The sequence below is a fragment of the Hippocampus comes genome, unplaced genomic scaffold (genome assembly GCF_001891065.2).
Source record: "Hippocampus comes isolate QL1 unplaced genomic scaffold, H_comes_QL1_v1.1 scaffold694, whole genome shotgun sequence".
Taxonomy (NCBI): Eukaryota; Metazoa; Chordata; class Actinopteri; order Syngnathiformes; family Syngnathidae; genus Hippocampus; species Hippocampus comes.
The window spans coordinates 6,422-21,233 of record NW_017804889.1 but is presented as its reverse complement, the minus strand read 5'-3'; the positions used below and the strand labels follow the sequence as shown (position 1 = coordinate 21,233).

At 45.9% G+C, this 14,812-nt stretch overlaps 1 protein-coding gene across 5 annotated transcripts in view; it reads left to right on the top strand.

Annotated features, from left to right (window-relative positions):
• dpp6a (dipeptidyl-peptidase 6a) overlaps positions 1-13,783 on the top strand; it is a 109,579-nt gene extending 95,796 nt beyond the window's left edge. For all 5 annotated transcript variants that reach the window (XM_019882713.1, XM_019882689.1, XM_019882706.1 and 2 more), the window contains 19 exons: positions 2,347-2,467; positions 7,315-7,469; positions 7,959-8,056; positions 8,163-8,286; positions 8,405-8,443; positions 8,520-8,627; positions 8,773-8,864; positions 9,168-9,215; positions 9,309-9,427; positions 9,935-10,021; positions 10,454-10,561; positions 10,686-10,755; positions 10,954-11,148; positions 11,221-11,275; positions 11,621-11,720; positions 11,944-12,002; positions 12,101-12,173; positions 12,243-12,316; positions 12,411-13,783. In XM_019882713.1, coding sequence (XP_019738272.1) covers positions 2,347-2,467; positions 7,315-7,469; positions 7,959-8,056; positions 8,163-8,286; positions 8,405-8,443; positions 8,520-8,627; positions 8,773-8,864; positions 9,168-9,215; positions 9,309-9,427; positions 9,935-10,021; positions 10,454-10,561; positions 10,686-10,755; positions 10,954-11,148; positions 11,221-11,275; positions 11,621-11,720; positions 11,944-12,002; positions 12,101-12,173; positions 12,243-12,316; positions 12,411-12,566 — 1,881 coding nt within the window. In that variant the 3' untranslated portion in view covers positions 12,567-13,783. The remainder of the gene's footprint in view (positions 1-2,346; positions 2,468-7,314; positions 7,470-7,958; positions 8,057-8,162; positions 8,287-8,404; positions 8,444-8,519; positions 8,628-8,772; positions 8,865-9,167; positions 9,216-9,308; positions 9,428-9,934; positions 10,022-10,453; positions 10,562-10,685; positions 10,756-10,953; positions 11,149-11,220; positions 11,276-11,620; positions 11,721-11,943; positions 12,003-12,100; positions 12,174-12,242; positions 12,317-12,410) is intronic.
• The last annotated feature ends 1,029 nt before the right edge of the window (positions 13,784-14,812 follow it).

Genomic DNA, 14,812 nt, shown 5'->3' with positions numbered 1-14,812 from the left:
TATTTCGTCGTATCGAGCGCGACTTACTTGAGTTAGTGCTACTCCCGGCTTCCGTATCGTCTCACCCTCCCTCCTTGTGCTCTGCGACTTCAAGTAACTGCGCCACCTGGCGTTTAAATGCCTGTATTACAAGTCCAAATGAAATGAATGCAATAATTTACATCGAACCTTAATTGTGTACTGTACCAACCTTCGGCGGGCCGGATTAAAAAGACCAACGGGCCGGATCCGGCCCGCGGGCCGTAGTTTGCCCATGTCTGGTGTAGCCTCACCTCTTACCCAAGTCAGCCAGGACTGGCTCCAGCTCAGTGTTACAGAAAATGGATGCCGTTCCTCTTCTTCGGGGGACGAGGGGGAGGGTCGATCTTTCAAGGATTGACGACGTGGACGGAAAGACTTGAGAAATATTCTCTCCTTCCCGGCGCGCTCGTAAAGTGCGACGGTTTACGAGCGTGCCGAACGATTGACTGTGGCACAGTGCACGATGGGGAAAAAGGCCACATCGGCAAAGCCCTTCAAGATTCTTTGGGAGGGTTTTTAAATTCTTTTTTTTTTTCTCTTAAATGGTTGTTAGTTACTGGAGCGTTTTGAAGCTGAAGTTGACTTTGCCAGGTAAACAAACTTCAACACTTGCCGGTATGTAATTAGCTTTGGTCTGCGAAATGGATGACATCCCGCAGCACAATGCTATTAATTATCTGTTATCAGGTCGGTGGATTAATTAGCACGCTGGCTAGATAGGTTTTGCCTGGAGATGGCTGGCATTCGTCATGATTTAAAGAAAAAAAAAAGCTAAATTAGGAGTGGAGGTAATTAGAAAGCCAGAATCGCCATGGTGAAAACACACGGACGTCAAGGTTGTGGAGTTTGGGAGCAGCTGCAGCTTGACAAAAGTGGCTTTAAAGCACGAATGGGAAACACTAACTAACCCTGACCTGGCTGTAAATCTGAATCATAATAATAAAAAAAAAACCTGACGTCGGCTTGAAATCTAAATTTGAAATGAGGTTTCAAATCCTAATATTGAAATGTAGCCCTGTCGGGGGATCCAAACTTTCAACTCTGACCAGGGCTTAGAAACTTCACACCAGGCTTCCAAACACTTAGAACCCTAACTTTGACCTCCATTTGAAGCCTTAACACGGCCAAGAAAGCTTCCCTCGGCTTCTCCTCTGTTGCATCCATTCAGCCTATTGCCGCCATACTGTTAATAATTCTCCTCCTGTATTAATGAACCTGTCCTTGCCGAGGAGAGAACAATGTGAAGACAGGGCAGCTGCGAGTGTAATCAAAGGTCTGCTCTATTTACCCAGAAATAGGGTCAGGCGTTCTCCCTATGGCGCGACCTAAAAAAGACTCCAGCTGCACTGTAGCGACACACATGGGACCTCGTCACACCGAAGAACAAAGTGAGAGCCCCGAGTGACAGTAAGCCACAAGATGGTGCCAAAGCGCCACTTTTATCCAAATAAAGCTGTTCGAATCTAATTTACGAGAGCGCAGACCTCCACCGAGGCCAAACAACATTGTCTGAAAACGGTTGGAAGCCATTCAACAAAGTGAGAGCCAGTGATGAAAAGCCACAGTTTGCTTATCAGCATGCAGAGCAGGCCAAGGTGGGGCGCGCACACGCCTTATCATCCGGGGGTGGGGGGTCTGACCCTGGTGGCGCAGCAGTCACCTTATCACAGGTGAGAATCCACCTTGGGGTGCCGACATGCATTAATGCGAGGCCTTTTAACCTGCCTGACACCAGAGATCAACGTGCGGATTTCAACTTTTATTTATGGGGGGCAGCCGAGAAAATGTTAAGCAACGGGGGGGGGCTTTCAGTTTGAGATAAGACGGCGAGCACAAGGGAGAGCTGATGTGGAACTGTATTCCACGCGGGGAGATTTGTTGAGCCGAGGAGGCGCGATAACTCGAGCTGAACTGTTGGCTTGCGGACAACAGACATCGTTTTTACACCTTTTCGTATCCCCCCCCACCCCCCCCCCCCCCGTTGATTCATAAATTTGGCTAGGGTTGTAAATTAGGGTTTCAAGACAGTTTAAAGTTAGCAAATTAGGGCTTTAAGCAGGCCTGTGCTTTCAAATTAGTGTTATGGTTTCAAATTAGGGTCTTCAGCCAGTGATAGGGTTTCAAGCTTGATAACTTGATAAGCTGTCCACTGTAGTAACCGCTTTCCCTCAAAGGGTTGAAGTTTTAAATTCAGGTCTTCAGACAGGTTACGGTTTTAAATTGGGGGTTCAAACCTGACCTTTGTCTTCATATTGTATGTGAAACATGACACTGATTGCTGATGTGTATCCCCACCTGTCCCCTCCTCGCTTGTGTCTCTTGAAGATCTTCATTTTCGAGAACAACATCTACTATCGCTCGACGGTGGAGAGCCGCTCCATTCGTCTGGTGTCCTCGGGCAAGGAGGGCGTCATCTTCAACGGCCTCAGCGATTGGCTGTATGAAGGTAAGGTGTTTATTGCCTACAACACCGAGTTTGGTCACGTGACTTTAGCAATGCGAGCCCGAGGGCACTTTGACGTCCATTGTCGTCAACGGCAGGGGACGGTGCTTCATAAAATGTCCGCCTCTTTAGGCGGCTGAAAACAATTTTGTTTCTTTCGAATTTTAGTGCGAAGAACATTTTGAAGTAGACTTCTACTTCCTACCACTGGCAACAACGGTACGTGATCAAGAAAGTAGATGAGTGAGAGAAGCAAAAAGGGGCCAGGTTCCGCGTTAGCATCCCGCTAATGAATTTGTATGGGCGGCCTTGGAGTGCACGCTCTGCTCCAGTGGAGCAGACAGGTTTAATATCGCAGTCGCGTGGCAAACGGTGAGATAGAAGATGGAGACAAACTAGTGCACACTGTACAACATGTTGTAAGTCGTGAAGCAAAAGCTACGGTGTCGGTGGCGTAATGTAATTTAATGCCACCATGCAAAGGTTACCCACCGCGCCAGGATTTAGCCCGCTTTTAATTCCGTGTCGAAAGCGCCTCGTAGTTCGTTCTCCGGGCTGACATTTAAAAGGAAGCGAGTGCGTGCTTTTGGGGCACGGTTCATTCGCTGCTGTTTAAGCCTCAAACTGTGCCGCGGTTGCTCAGCAGCTGCCTCGTGTTTATCGCTTGCTTACTCTGAGGGATGGAAGAGAATACAATGGCAGTGTTTCGATTTCAGGGAATTCATGCGCTGAATGTTTGTTTATTCCGCTCAATTTGACCATTATGTGGCTGAAAGGTGTGAATTAGACGACAAAAAACAAGAACTACAGTTTATTGGGCTGCTCCTCTTAACTATGTGGAGTCCCGCAGAGGTTCTCTCCTAGGTCCATTCATGTCACATGAATCCTGCTGAGTGTATCTTGTGTTTAGAGTTTCAACGTGGAGTTTCAAAAGATGCCATAGGCGTTCAACTTGAGGTATCAAACCATTTGCTACTGTTAACTTGAGTGAGGTTCAAGTTAACAGTTTCAAATTGGGGTTTTGAGACTGAGTCAAGGTTTCAAAGTAGGATTTTAATCGCGGGTTTGGGATCCTCACACATGAACCATGTTGTAATTGTGCTTTCAAGTATCTGTTAGTAGTAATTTGTAGTACTTGTACGCTTAAACTGTTCTGTTGTCAGGCTAATCGCCCACGTTTCCCCAAGACAGAATTGCTTGACATCTGTATTGTTAGCATAACCCCTGAATGCGAATGGTTCTCAGAAAGATCCCTGGGGCACGTCAAAGAGCTATTTTGAACCTGACTCACATAATGCAATCAATGCAAGCCATCACCTCCTTTTATCCTTGCATCGCTGAGCCAGACCCTTTTCCCAAAGCTCGACCGTTGTGAATGGGAGGCAATCGAAAGGCGATGTCATTTATTAAAACTGAAGACTCCCCGTTCAGTATTCTCACCTGAAAAACTGTTTAGTGATGCTCGCTTTGAAATGGGAATCAGCTCGGGCCATTTGTGTATTCACACTCGGCCGCCGCTGATTTTCCTCCCAATGACTCAGACTCTTCCGGGGGGCCAAGGTCAAGCGGAGGCTCAGGCCGCCGCCGAGGCGAAATGAAGCTTTAAGCCGCGTCTGCCTATCACCGAGCGTCAGATTTGGCGCGAAAGGGGCGGGTGAAAAAGTAGGCGAATAATCTCCCGGCCTTGAATATCCTCTGGCTCTTGCATCGCTGCCTTCATCTTCCGCATGTGTGTGGAGGGTGGAGACTGCAAATATGAAAATCATATTGAAAGAGTTGTGTGCAACTGACACACAGTGTCTTGGGGGCTTCTGCGATTTGAATTACATATATAAAAATGTGTGTGTGTGTGTGTGTGTGTGTGTGTATATTATATACACAGTATATATGTCATCAGATTCTGCTAGGGCCTGATAAACGCGAAGAAACACCCGCCGCGACTTTGATTTGAGTCCCTTTTGCCTCGCAGGTATTTGTGTTCCTGCGGGCGGCTTCCAAGTAGTAAAGATATCAACTTCAGATTTCCTCCCTTTGAAGTGGGGCGGCAGGCATTTTTAATAAATTGACACGGAAACACAATCAAGAGTGCACCGCCACCGCCGTCGTATCAACTCCTAATCCCACAAAAGCATCTCTAATGAGATTTTCTAACGCTGCAGTCGAGGCGCAAGGGAGCGGCGCTCTATTCAAATCAATTGTTGGCCGGCTACATCACAAACAAAAGACGCCCACTCAATGGAGCGCCGGTGGGAGGGCCGGGTTTGAAAACAGACAGCCGTCCAAGGTCAATGCTTATGTGAAGTCAAGAAAAAAAACTCATAATAATCACGAAAGATAAACAGTATATGGAGAAAATCAAAATGATGATGATGATGATGATGGTGGTGGTGGTGGTGATGATAATACTGCTCAACAGCCAATTTTAATTAGAGATGGCTTTTCGTGTCCCAAAACATATTTTGGAGGCTAAGTTCAGCATTTCCAAAATGTCTTTTTTTTTTTTTTTCTGGCATGTCAGATCGTTGATTCTATAAATAATTAAAATGTGTTCCATGTGCATGTAAAATGTATCATTTTACAAATATACATTATTTCTGCTTATCTACACTAAATGGATGGATTTGAATATTCACCAAAATGTATCAAATGTTTTCAGTCTGTATTGTCTTTCACAAAATGGGACTCTTGATCACGTAAATCCTCAAAGAATGAAAAGTCCTCTTCCGACCGCTGCGGCACTCGAGTCGATTCTTTGGTGAGCCGAAAAGGCAGAGGAGAGTTTCTCCGTTGCTTCTGAAGGTTTCAATGTTATTTATGAAGTAGAAAAAGGGATTGCAAATTAAACCAGCTGCTGTAATTACGCTAGCTTTCCTCCGCTTAATGTCCTTATTATCTCAAGACGTTACTCTTAAAAAAAACAAAACCAAAACAAAAATTACAAAATGTCCAACATGTGCCAGCGCTGCCCTCTGCTGAACACAACAAGCAAATTTTTCCCCTCATTGGAATGCACAATAGCGCCGGCAGCTAATTGCCCGAAATGAGTCCAGTGGCGTTCGGGGCAATGATTATTGGACGTTTGCCCGAATGCGTTCGCCAGCCGGCATTTGTTATGCGGCGGCGGACGATCACCTTGAAGGCAAAGAGGCCCCATTAGCACTCGTCAGGGTCCGGCCTCTCGGTGCTGAAGGGTCCTCGAGCCAAAACGTCAAATCGGCCGTGAGGAGCAGTCGTGCCGCTTGTGCTTTCAAGACACCGTCGAGGCCACACGTGGCCAAGAACATTCTTGAAAAGAGCCAATTAGCCCAGGGTGACTCTTTGCACTTGTTGGTCGGGAGTGCAAAGCCATGTGGAGACTTGAAGCCGTGACGTGAAAGACACAAAATGAGGATGACTGCGTGCAGCTACACGAATGGACAGTTACATAGAAGTCAATCACAACAAATGTTATCTTGTATACTGTCTACGTGGATGTCAGTGGCAAACTATGGATACATAGATTTTTTGCGGCTTCACTGCACTGCAGTTGTTTTTTTTTTTTTTTTTTGTTTTGGTTTTTGGTAACTTCAATCATGGGCACGAGATTTCATTGTGTGTATTGCTGACTCGCATCGCAATAAACAGGAGCTTCAAAGAAAGAGTGCTGTCAAAACAGAAAATGTCTAAAGTTTGGGATTATTTCACACTTAATGAACTCTTTCATTCCACAAGACGTACTTGTACGTCTTTTTAAAATTGGGCCCCGCCTACCAAGGACGTACTTGTAGTCTAAGCCTTTTTTTTTTTTTTTTGCGTCATAGATAGGAGTTGCTGATGCAATCTGTGAATGAGAATAAGCCATTTGCATTGTAAATCATGTAAAAAAGTGACCAGTAGGTGGCAGTGGTGCATCACGTGCTTGAAATGCATGCTTTTACAAAAAGCTCTTTTTCTCTGTTTTTTTTGCCCAGGAATCGCCATTTTCATGAAACGTAGCCATTTTGTAATGCCGATTGCTGAAGAATGGAAAAAGATGTTTTTTGTTTTTTTTTTTTACCCTACAGTGGACAGCGTATTATCTTTCTTACAGGGTGCATGAAAGGCTTCTTAAACTTACAAAAGCAAATTGATTCATTGTTGCCCAGGGCATAGAAGGAGCGACCGCTCAATCCTGGAGGGCAAATTAAAAAAAAAACAAAAAAACAAATATGACACGTTGCCAGTTTAAGTCAAGCACTTGGATGCCCGTAGCGTATTTGCATGCAAGTCAAACAAATATGCGTCCAGAGGGGCTTTGCTGCTGATGAAGTCTTTCCAGCAGGGTGCACACTTGATGAAAATGCTAATGTGGGAAAGTGTGACATAGATATTGGCGCACTTGGATTTCAACTATTGATATTCATGTTTAAACTTGTTAAACGGCATGTTTGTTCAACCGTTTATCTTAGGGCACAAGCCATTTTCTACACTTTAGACTGGTCAAGCTAACATCCAGACATGTGGACTAACCAAATTGATATGGGAGTTTTCAGCCCTGACGCTAGCCATATGTCAGCATTAGGCTAGCAAAATTTAAGGCTAACTTGTTTGAATTTGTCGCATGTAACTGTCTTTTGTTTGATGTTTAGTTTGATAGTAAGTTCAATGCTACAGCCCTTTCCTACTCCCTCACTTGAGGTACATTTAAGGCTTGGTGGGAAACAACAAGGAATGTATTTGTAATTATAGGCTGTCACTTGTTAGCTGTCAGACAACAAGAGCGTTAGCATGTTAGCATGCAGCCACGTCATTCAAAGGCCTTCTCGTTGGCTCCCTTCACATGTTAATTTACGCTGTTTTTTTTTTTTGTTTTTTTTTCCATCTCATTTCAGAGGAGATTTTCCATTCCCACGTTGCCCACTGGTGGTCTCCGGATGGCGCTAGGTTGGCATACGCCACCATCAACGACACCCTGGTGCCCAAAATGGAGCTGCCCATGTTCACCGGCATGCCCTACCCGACGGGCAAGGAGTACCACTACCCCAAGGTTGACTTCTTTTATTTCACGCAAATGGTGTTTGTTCGGTGATTCTCAACGTTTTTCGATGCGAAGGAATCGTCCGTCTGAGCATAGTTCAGTTCTAGTTAACATTTTGGTTGTGCGAATTTACCGTCGAAGACAGGAGTGGCAAACTTATTTTTGTCGTGGGCCACATTTTAGTTACCGTTTCCTTTGGAGGGCTGTGATGACTGAAACTAAAGAAAGAATATAGTTTTATTCAACTATTGTTTAAGTAACTGTTATGAGAGGTTTGGTCACAAGAAAATGTTTCCAATACGTCACTGATTTATTAGATATGAACATTTGAAATTTTGGTCCGCATTTTAGCAAGTATCATGGAAGTTGTCATCTTTGATTTGCATTCGCGGGCCACTTAAAATGATGCGGCGGGCCACGTCTGGCCCCCGGGCCTTGAGTTTGACACGTCTAAGAAGTCATGTTATATTTGGCTCAAATTCATTTGGCTGCGCGCAGGCGGGCGAGGAGAACCCGGTGATCACGTTATACGTGGTCAACCTGAACGGGCCTCTTCACACTATCGAGATGAGGCGACCCGATGACGCCAGAATGAGGTGCGAAATCCCAAACCAGCTGTGTAATGCTGCCGTTGTTTTTTTTTTTTTTTTTCTCTCCATACTATTCATCACGTCACTCGTGTGTTGACGGTGTGGGTTTCAGTGAGTTCTACGTGACCATGGTGAAATGGGCCACCACCACTAAACTGGCCGTCAACTGGCTCAACCGAGCCCAGAACATCTCCATGCTGACGCTTTGTCAGGCCACAACGGGGGTCTGCACCAAGGTCAGCCTCTGTGTGTGTGTGTGTGTGTGTGTGTGTGTGTGTGTGTGTGTGTGTGTGGGGGGGGGGGGGGGGGGGGGGGGTGCTGCTGCTCGACAATTCTAAAAACGTCCTCTTGCAGAAACACGAGGATGAAAGTGAAGGATGGCTTTACAGGCAGGTGAGAACATCGGCCGAAGGAGTCGCGTGTAAAAGAGCTCCAGCGGATTGACTTGAGGGTTCGCTCGTCTTTGTAGAACGAGAAGCCTCTGTTTTCCAAAGATGGTCTCAAGCTGTTTTTCACGAGGGCCATCCCGCAAGGCGGCCGGGGAAAGTTCTTCCACATTTCCATGGCCATCTCGCAGGTATGACTCGCTGCCTCCCGCGGAGGACGTTATAGACGAATGGACACGAACGGGTCAGAGTCTCTGATGCACCGAATCGTGACTATTTCCTGGTTGTCGAGCTCCTGATTGAAAGCTTTGTTGTTGTTTAATATCACTTGCGCAGCCAAACAGCAGTACAGACACCCTGCAGTCCATCACGTCCGGAGACTGGGACGTCACCGAGGTCCTGGCCTATAACGAGGAAAGCCAGCTCATGTGAGTCCACGCGACCAACGCGTTTGTTGGGACCAGAGCACGGGGTTAGAAAATGTAGAAAAGTTTTCCCGAAATGTGTCAGCAAAGCTCCGACGAATACGTCTCAGGGACCCTTGCAGGAAATGAAACGGGAAGTCAGCCATTTTGGTTTGAAGAATTCCGAGACAAACTCCTCCAAGGGAATATGGCCAAATGACCACCAATTCATCATTTTGAGAACAATATCATTCTGATAAGTGGTGATGTCTAAAATTTGAGTGAATGGCGACCTTTTTTTTCTTTTCTCTTTTCTCCCCATTCAAGCTACTTCCTGAGTACAGAAGACGGCCCAAAGCGTCGTCATCTCTACAGGTGCCACTTGAAATTTTGAGATATGACAACTTTGCTTGATCAAGCTTGACTTATTTTTTTTATTTTTATTTTTTTTGTCGTTTGTCTCCTCAGCGCCCACACGTTCGGCTCATTCAACCGCCGCTGCCTCTCGTGCGGCCTGGCCGACACTTGCGGCTACGTCTCCGGCTCCTTCTGCCACAATATGAGCTACTTCCTGCTCCACTGCCAAGGTGACACTCTGCTCGCGTTGCTCACCTCGTAGCCGCATACATCCATACATCGACATACAATATGTGCAATTCCGGCCGATGCGTGATAGGGGGAGAGCATGAAATCCCATCGCGGCTCGGCTCCCATTTGTCACATGGGCTCCCGCTCGCGCCGGGGCGGGGGGGGAAATGAGATTCCTTTCCTTCACCTCGCCGGGGTAACAAAAGGTCCACGCCGACCCGCTCCCGGTGGGCCGCTTTGTAAAAATGATTTGATAAAGTCACGGCATCATCATGGCCGCCGTGCGGAGGACAAAGCCGGAGTGGAAAAGTGACCCGTGCTCCCAATTTTGCTAAGAGCATCGCTCCATTGATTTGTTTTGCTGTTTTCAAGACGGACATCTTGTCTTCCTACTTTCCTAAATGGGATGAAGTTTGTTGTCTTTGGAATCTTCTTGTTCACGATTCGTCCGAAAATGACTTATGAGCACTCTTATGTCTCAAATCTTGTTGTGATGCTTTCTTTAGGACCGGATGTGCCGTTTTTCTCCATCTACAAGACGCAGGTGGACGAAGAAAACGTCGACGACGATGCAGAGTTGGGGGACAGAGAGAGTGAGTAAGGCCGAAAACGTAAGACAACGTCGAACCGGAGGTCACCATTTTGCTTCACATTTGCGATGAGAAGGAAAGAAAATATACCGCGTAACAGTGTTTGTTACTTGAGGCGCATATTCCAAGCAAAATCTGACTAGCACAATAATGACATTAACAACGACCTTCCGCGAGTGGATGTTTGTGCTGCTTTTGTGGTAATCTGATTACTCCTCTCCAAGGATGTGTTTGGATTCAATTACCGGCGTGCGCCGACGCCATCAGCACATTGTAATCGCGTTGTTGGGGGAAGCGCGTGACACGTGTCTCGCTCTTTGGCTGCTCGAATACACGTCCCCGCATGTTTGCATCACATTTGCACCTGATTTGTTTTCACATTGTCGCCTTGCGCCAGAACAAATTTGAACGCTTCTTGTGTTTTGTGGCGCGCAGGTATGGCGGAAGTGCGCAAACTGGAGAGCAACGAGGTGCTGAGGGCGACGCTGGCCAACATGCAGATGCCCATGGTGGAGTATCAGGAGATTAGCATCGATGACTACAGTACGTCATGTTGGCCTTTGAAGCCGGACGGAGCTCACAGTCAACAGGAACAGGCGCGCGTGTCAGATCTGTGTTGGGCGACTTGATATATTTGGGTGTGTTCCTCTCAATCTTGCCTTTTCAGCTTTATCGATGCAGATCCTCAAACCTGCAGGCTTCGTGCAGTCGGCGCACTATCCTCTCCTGCTGCTCATGTAAGTGATGCATGCGCAGGCACACACAACACTTTGTTGGAGGAAAAAAAAATACAAACGCACTCATAATAGAATTTAATTGATGTATTCAGTGAAAGTGTGTCTTCATTTTAGCCGTTCAGTGTCACTTTGCGTAATTAGCAATGAGGCGCCACATTTCCAGCCCGCCGTGTTTATTTGTGCTGCTCCTGCGTGCAGCGACAGCACCCCCGGTGGCCAGAGCGTGTCGGAGCGCTTCCATCTCGACTGGGCCACGGTGCTGGTGAGCAGCTTCGGGGCGGTGGCGGCGCGCTGCGACGGGCGCGGCGGCGGCTTCCGGGGCACCAACCTGCTGCAGCGCATCCAGAAGCGGCCCGGCGTCCTGGAGGAGCTCGACCAGCGCGAGGCCATCAAGTAGGTGCCGCCGGCACTGCTTTAAAGGCGCGCCGACACTCGGCTTGATGACGTTCGCCGCGTTTGTCGTAGCGTCATCCTGGGGGAGCCGTACATCGACAAGACCCGAGTGGGAGTCTTCGGAAAGGTAACGAACAAACCATTGTTTCCATTTTAAATGAGGAGTCGAGTAAAAAAAAAAAAAAAAAAAAAGTCTTTCTGATTCGTATTGTGTTGGAGGATGATGAACAAAATTCCACCCAAGCTGTTTTCTGGATTTGGTCATGTGACTCAAGCATGCTGTGATGTCATTTTCAGGCAACAACAAGCGGGCAATACAAGACTAACAAATTACTGGAAACTTTTTTTTTTTTTTTTTACATTTTATATTTATCTTCACTTTTGGCAGTGCCAGACAGAAGAAAAATGTGCCGTGGCACATTTTGAAAATCGAAATTTCCTAATATTCATGTTGCCTCTGCGCTGTTTTCAGGAGTACGGCGGTTACGTGGCCAGCTTGTTGCTGAGCGCCGACCTCTCCCCTGCCAGATGTGGCGCCGTCCTCTCGCCCATCACAGACTTTGAATTATACGGTGAGGCTCCTTCTGCGAAACCCTACCCCTACTTGCAGATTGGGAGCATGGCGGCAACCCCGACTTGGAACCCTAACCATTGTTTGAAACACTAATTTGAAACCCCATCTTGAAACCCGAACCCTTTGTTTAAATTTCAAACACGAAACGTATTTGGAGATCGAAGCTTTGCTTGAAGCCCTACACCACATGCTGATACCAAGCCTGTCTTCTTTGTTTCAAGCGTCCGCCTTTTCCGAGCGTTACCTGGGGAAGCCCAAACCTGATCCTCGGGCTTACGCGGTACTCGCTCCACATTCCCGCCGCTGAAGATTCTTGTCGTCTTTGCCTTTTCCTCCTTTTTTCACCTCGCGTCCTTTGGTATTTTGCTTCCCGCTCAGATGGCCAACCTGGCGCACCGAGCGGCTCAGTTCCTGGACAAGAAATTCCTCATCATCCATCCGACGGCAGACGGTAAGAAAGGGCTGCGCTGAGGACGCCGGACCGAGAGGCTGAATTTTCGCTTCTTTTGTCCTCTCGCAGAAAAAGTTCACTTCCAGCATTCGGCCAAACTTATTGCGCAGCTTATCCACGAGAAGGCCAACTACACCTTGCAGGTAACACCGTTGAAATGAAAACACCGAGTCATAGATTTGTCGTGTGGTCACTCGGTGGCAGGAGCAATTCTGTTGTGAACATGGTCCTTGTCAGATCTACCCAGACGAGGGCCACTTTATCCACAACGAGGCCACCCAGCAGCACCTCAGCCAATCGCTGGTCAACTTCTTCGAGGAGTGCTTCAGGCTACCTGAGCGACTTTTGGACGACGAGCTAGACGACGACGACGACGGCGAAGAGGAGGGTTAACCTGACCTGGTTTCGACCCCCAACCGCCCACCGCACCGCCTCGCACGCCCCGAAAAAAAAAAACGACTCGACTAGCTAGCTACCGCGCCCATCTTGGACCAAGCACATTTCCACGGTTTTATGCAACGTTCTCGTCTGCAGATTGGACTTCAGACTGACTCAAGAGCAGCTGAGGATCACCGCCATCTATCCTCTGTCATTTTGTCCCCGGAACCCCCAAATTGTCCCAAGATAGGCTGACACACTCTGGAATATTCCGCTGGACGAGCTCCCAAATGGACTTGACGCTTGATAAGGGGACGTTTAAAACCATACTGGCGGACTTGTATTATACTGAAAATCAGATACAACTGCATTTTATGGGACTTGCAATTTTCTAAAGTGATGAACTTTTCATGTTGAACTGTTTATCTTTTTTTTTGTCGACTTTTGTCAATGTAAATAATATAGCACAAACGTCCATGTGAGTATGAAAAGATGCATAGAATGTTCATGTTTTCACCATGTAGTCCAAGAAATGTTTGGAAAAGAGGACAATTTTTTTTTTTTGAACAAATTTCCTGACTTTTGTCACCTGACTGCCTTATTTTGTCAAAAAAAATAACATCACAGGAACAGTGTGCACGAAAATAGTCAACTATTAGCCGAGCTTTAGTGTAAAGACCAAAGCTACGCTCGTTCGTGGGGGGCTTGGAGGGAAATATAGTGAGCACAGCTAGCCTTTAAAGCTAACACGGATGTGTCAAAATTAACAAAATAATTTACCAACAAATGGAAATAACCACAATGACACCATTTTCAGTCCTAACAGGAAGTGAATGTGCGAACGAGCGAGTGCATTTCTGAAAGCTCTTTTGAATTCAAACCCGAAAAATGTTGCTGTATATGATATTTCTGGAATTGTTTCAACATGCCCCCCCCCCTTTATTGGCTACATGTCACATTAGCACAAGACTAGCCTGTACAGAGTCTGCATGGTTTGTTTAAAAAAAAGAAAAGAAAAAAAAACGGCTGAATTTATATTTGAAACAAATACACCAATGCTGATGTTAATGACATTGTTCAAAAGACCGTTCCGGCTGTTGCTCATCGAAGCGCGCGTGCGTGCATATGTGCGCGAGTGCAAAGTTGGGCACGCGGGGAATGCGGTGATGCTTATGTGTGCCCACGTGTATGATGTGGCTTTTTGCAGTAACACAGTAAAAAATTGGCTCTTACTCTCTGACTGGTTGGCCACCCCTGATCGAGAGTGTTCATGACCTGCATGTTTTTAATCCCCCTCCAAAAAGACAAACATGTATAGTAAGGCGTTTTTTGCCAAAAAAAACAAATGAAAAGGAAGGCGTTTTTAGCCGTCAAAAAAAAAACGCCTTACTATACATTGTCGTTTTTTTTCGGCGAAAAACACCTTAATATGCATGCCAAAACGCACTATCAAATGTATAGTAAGGCGTTTTTAGCTGGAAAAAAAATGACCATGTACAGTTAGGCGTTTTTGGCCCCAAAATACAACCATGTATACTAAGGCAAAACAATTTACGGGAATGCAACACAGGTTATAATGTAAGAGAAACATTTTAAGTCTGACTTCAAATAATTTAAGAAAAAGTGTTAAATCGATGTCATTGTTTTTATTTTGAAAAATGCCATTCACACGTGTTGTATTTGACTTCAAGGCGTAGTGGAGCGAATGGTGAAATAAATAATTTTCATTGTGTTCTTTTTTTTTCAAATACACACACACAAAAAAAACATGGATTGAACGCCATAGGATAGTAAGGTGTTTTTAGCCAGAAAAAAATGCCAAAGTATAGTAAGGCGTTTTTAGTTCGAAAAAAACTACATAGTATAGTAAGGCATTTTTGGCACGAAAAAAACGACATAGTATAGTAAAGCATTTTTGGCGAGAAAAAAACGACATAGTATACATTTTTGGCACGAAAAAAAGACAGTACAGTAAGGCGTTTTTAGCACGAAAAAAACGACATAGTGTCGTGAGGCATTTTTGGCACGAAAAATACGACAGTATAGTAAGGCGTTTTTAGCGAGAAAAAAACGACATAGTATAGTAAGGCGTTTTTAGCGAGAAAAAAACGACATAGTATAGTAAGGCGTTTTTAGCGAGAAAAAAACGACATAGTATAGTAAGGCGTTTTTAGCGAGAAAAAAACGACATAGTATAGTAAGGCGTTTTTAGCGAGAAAAAAACGACATAGTATAGTAAGGCGTTTTTAGCGAGAAAAAAA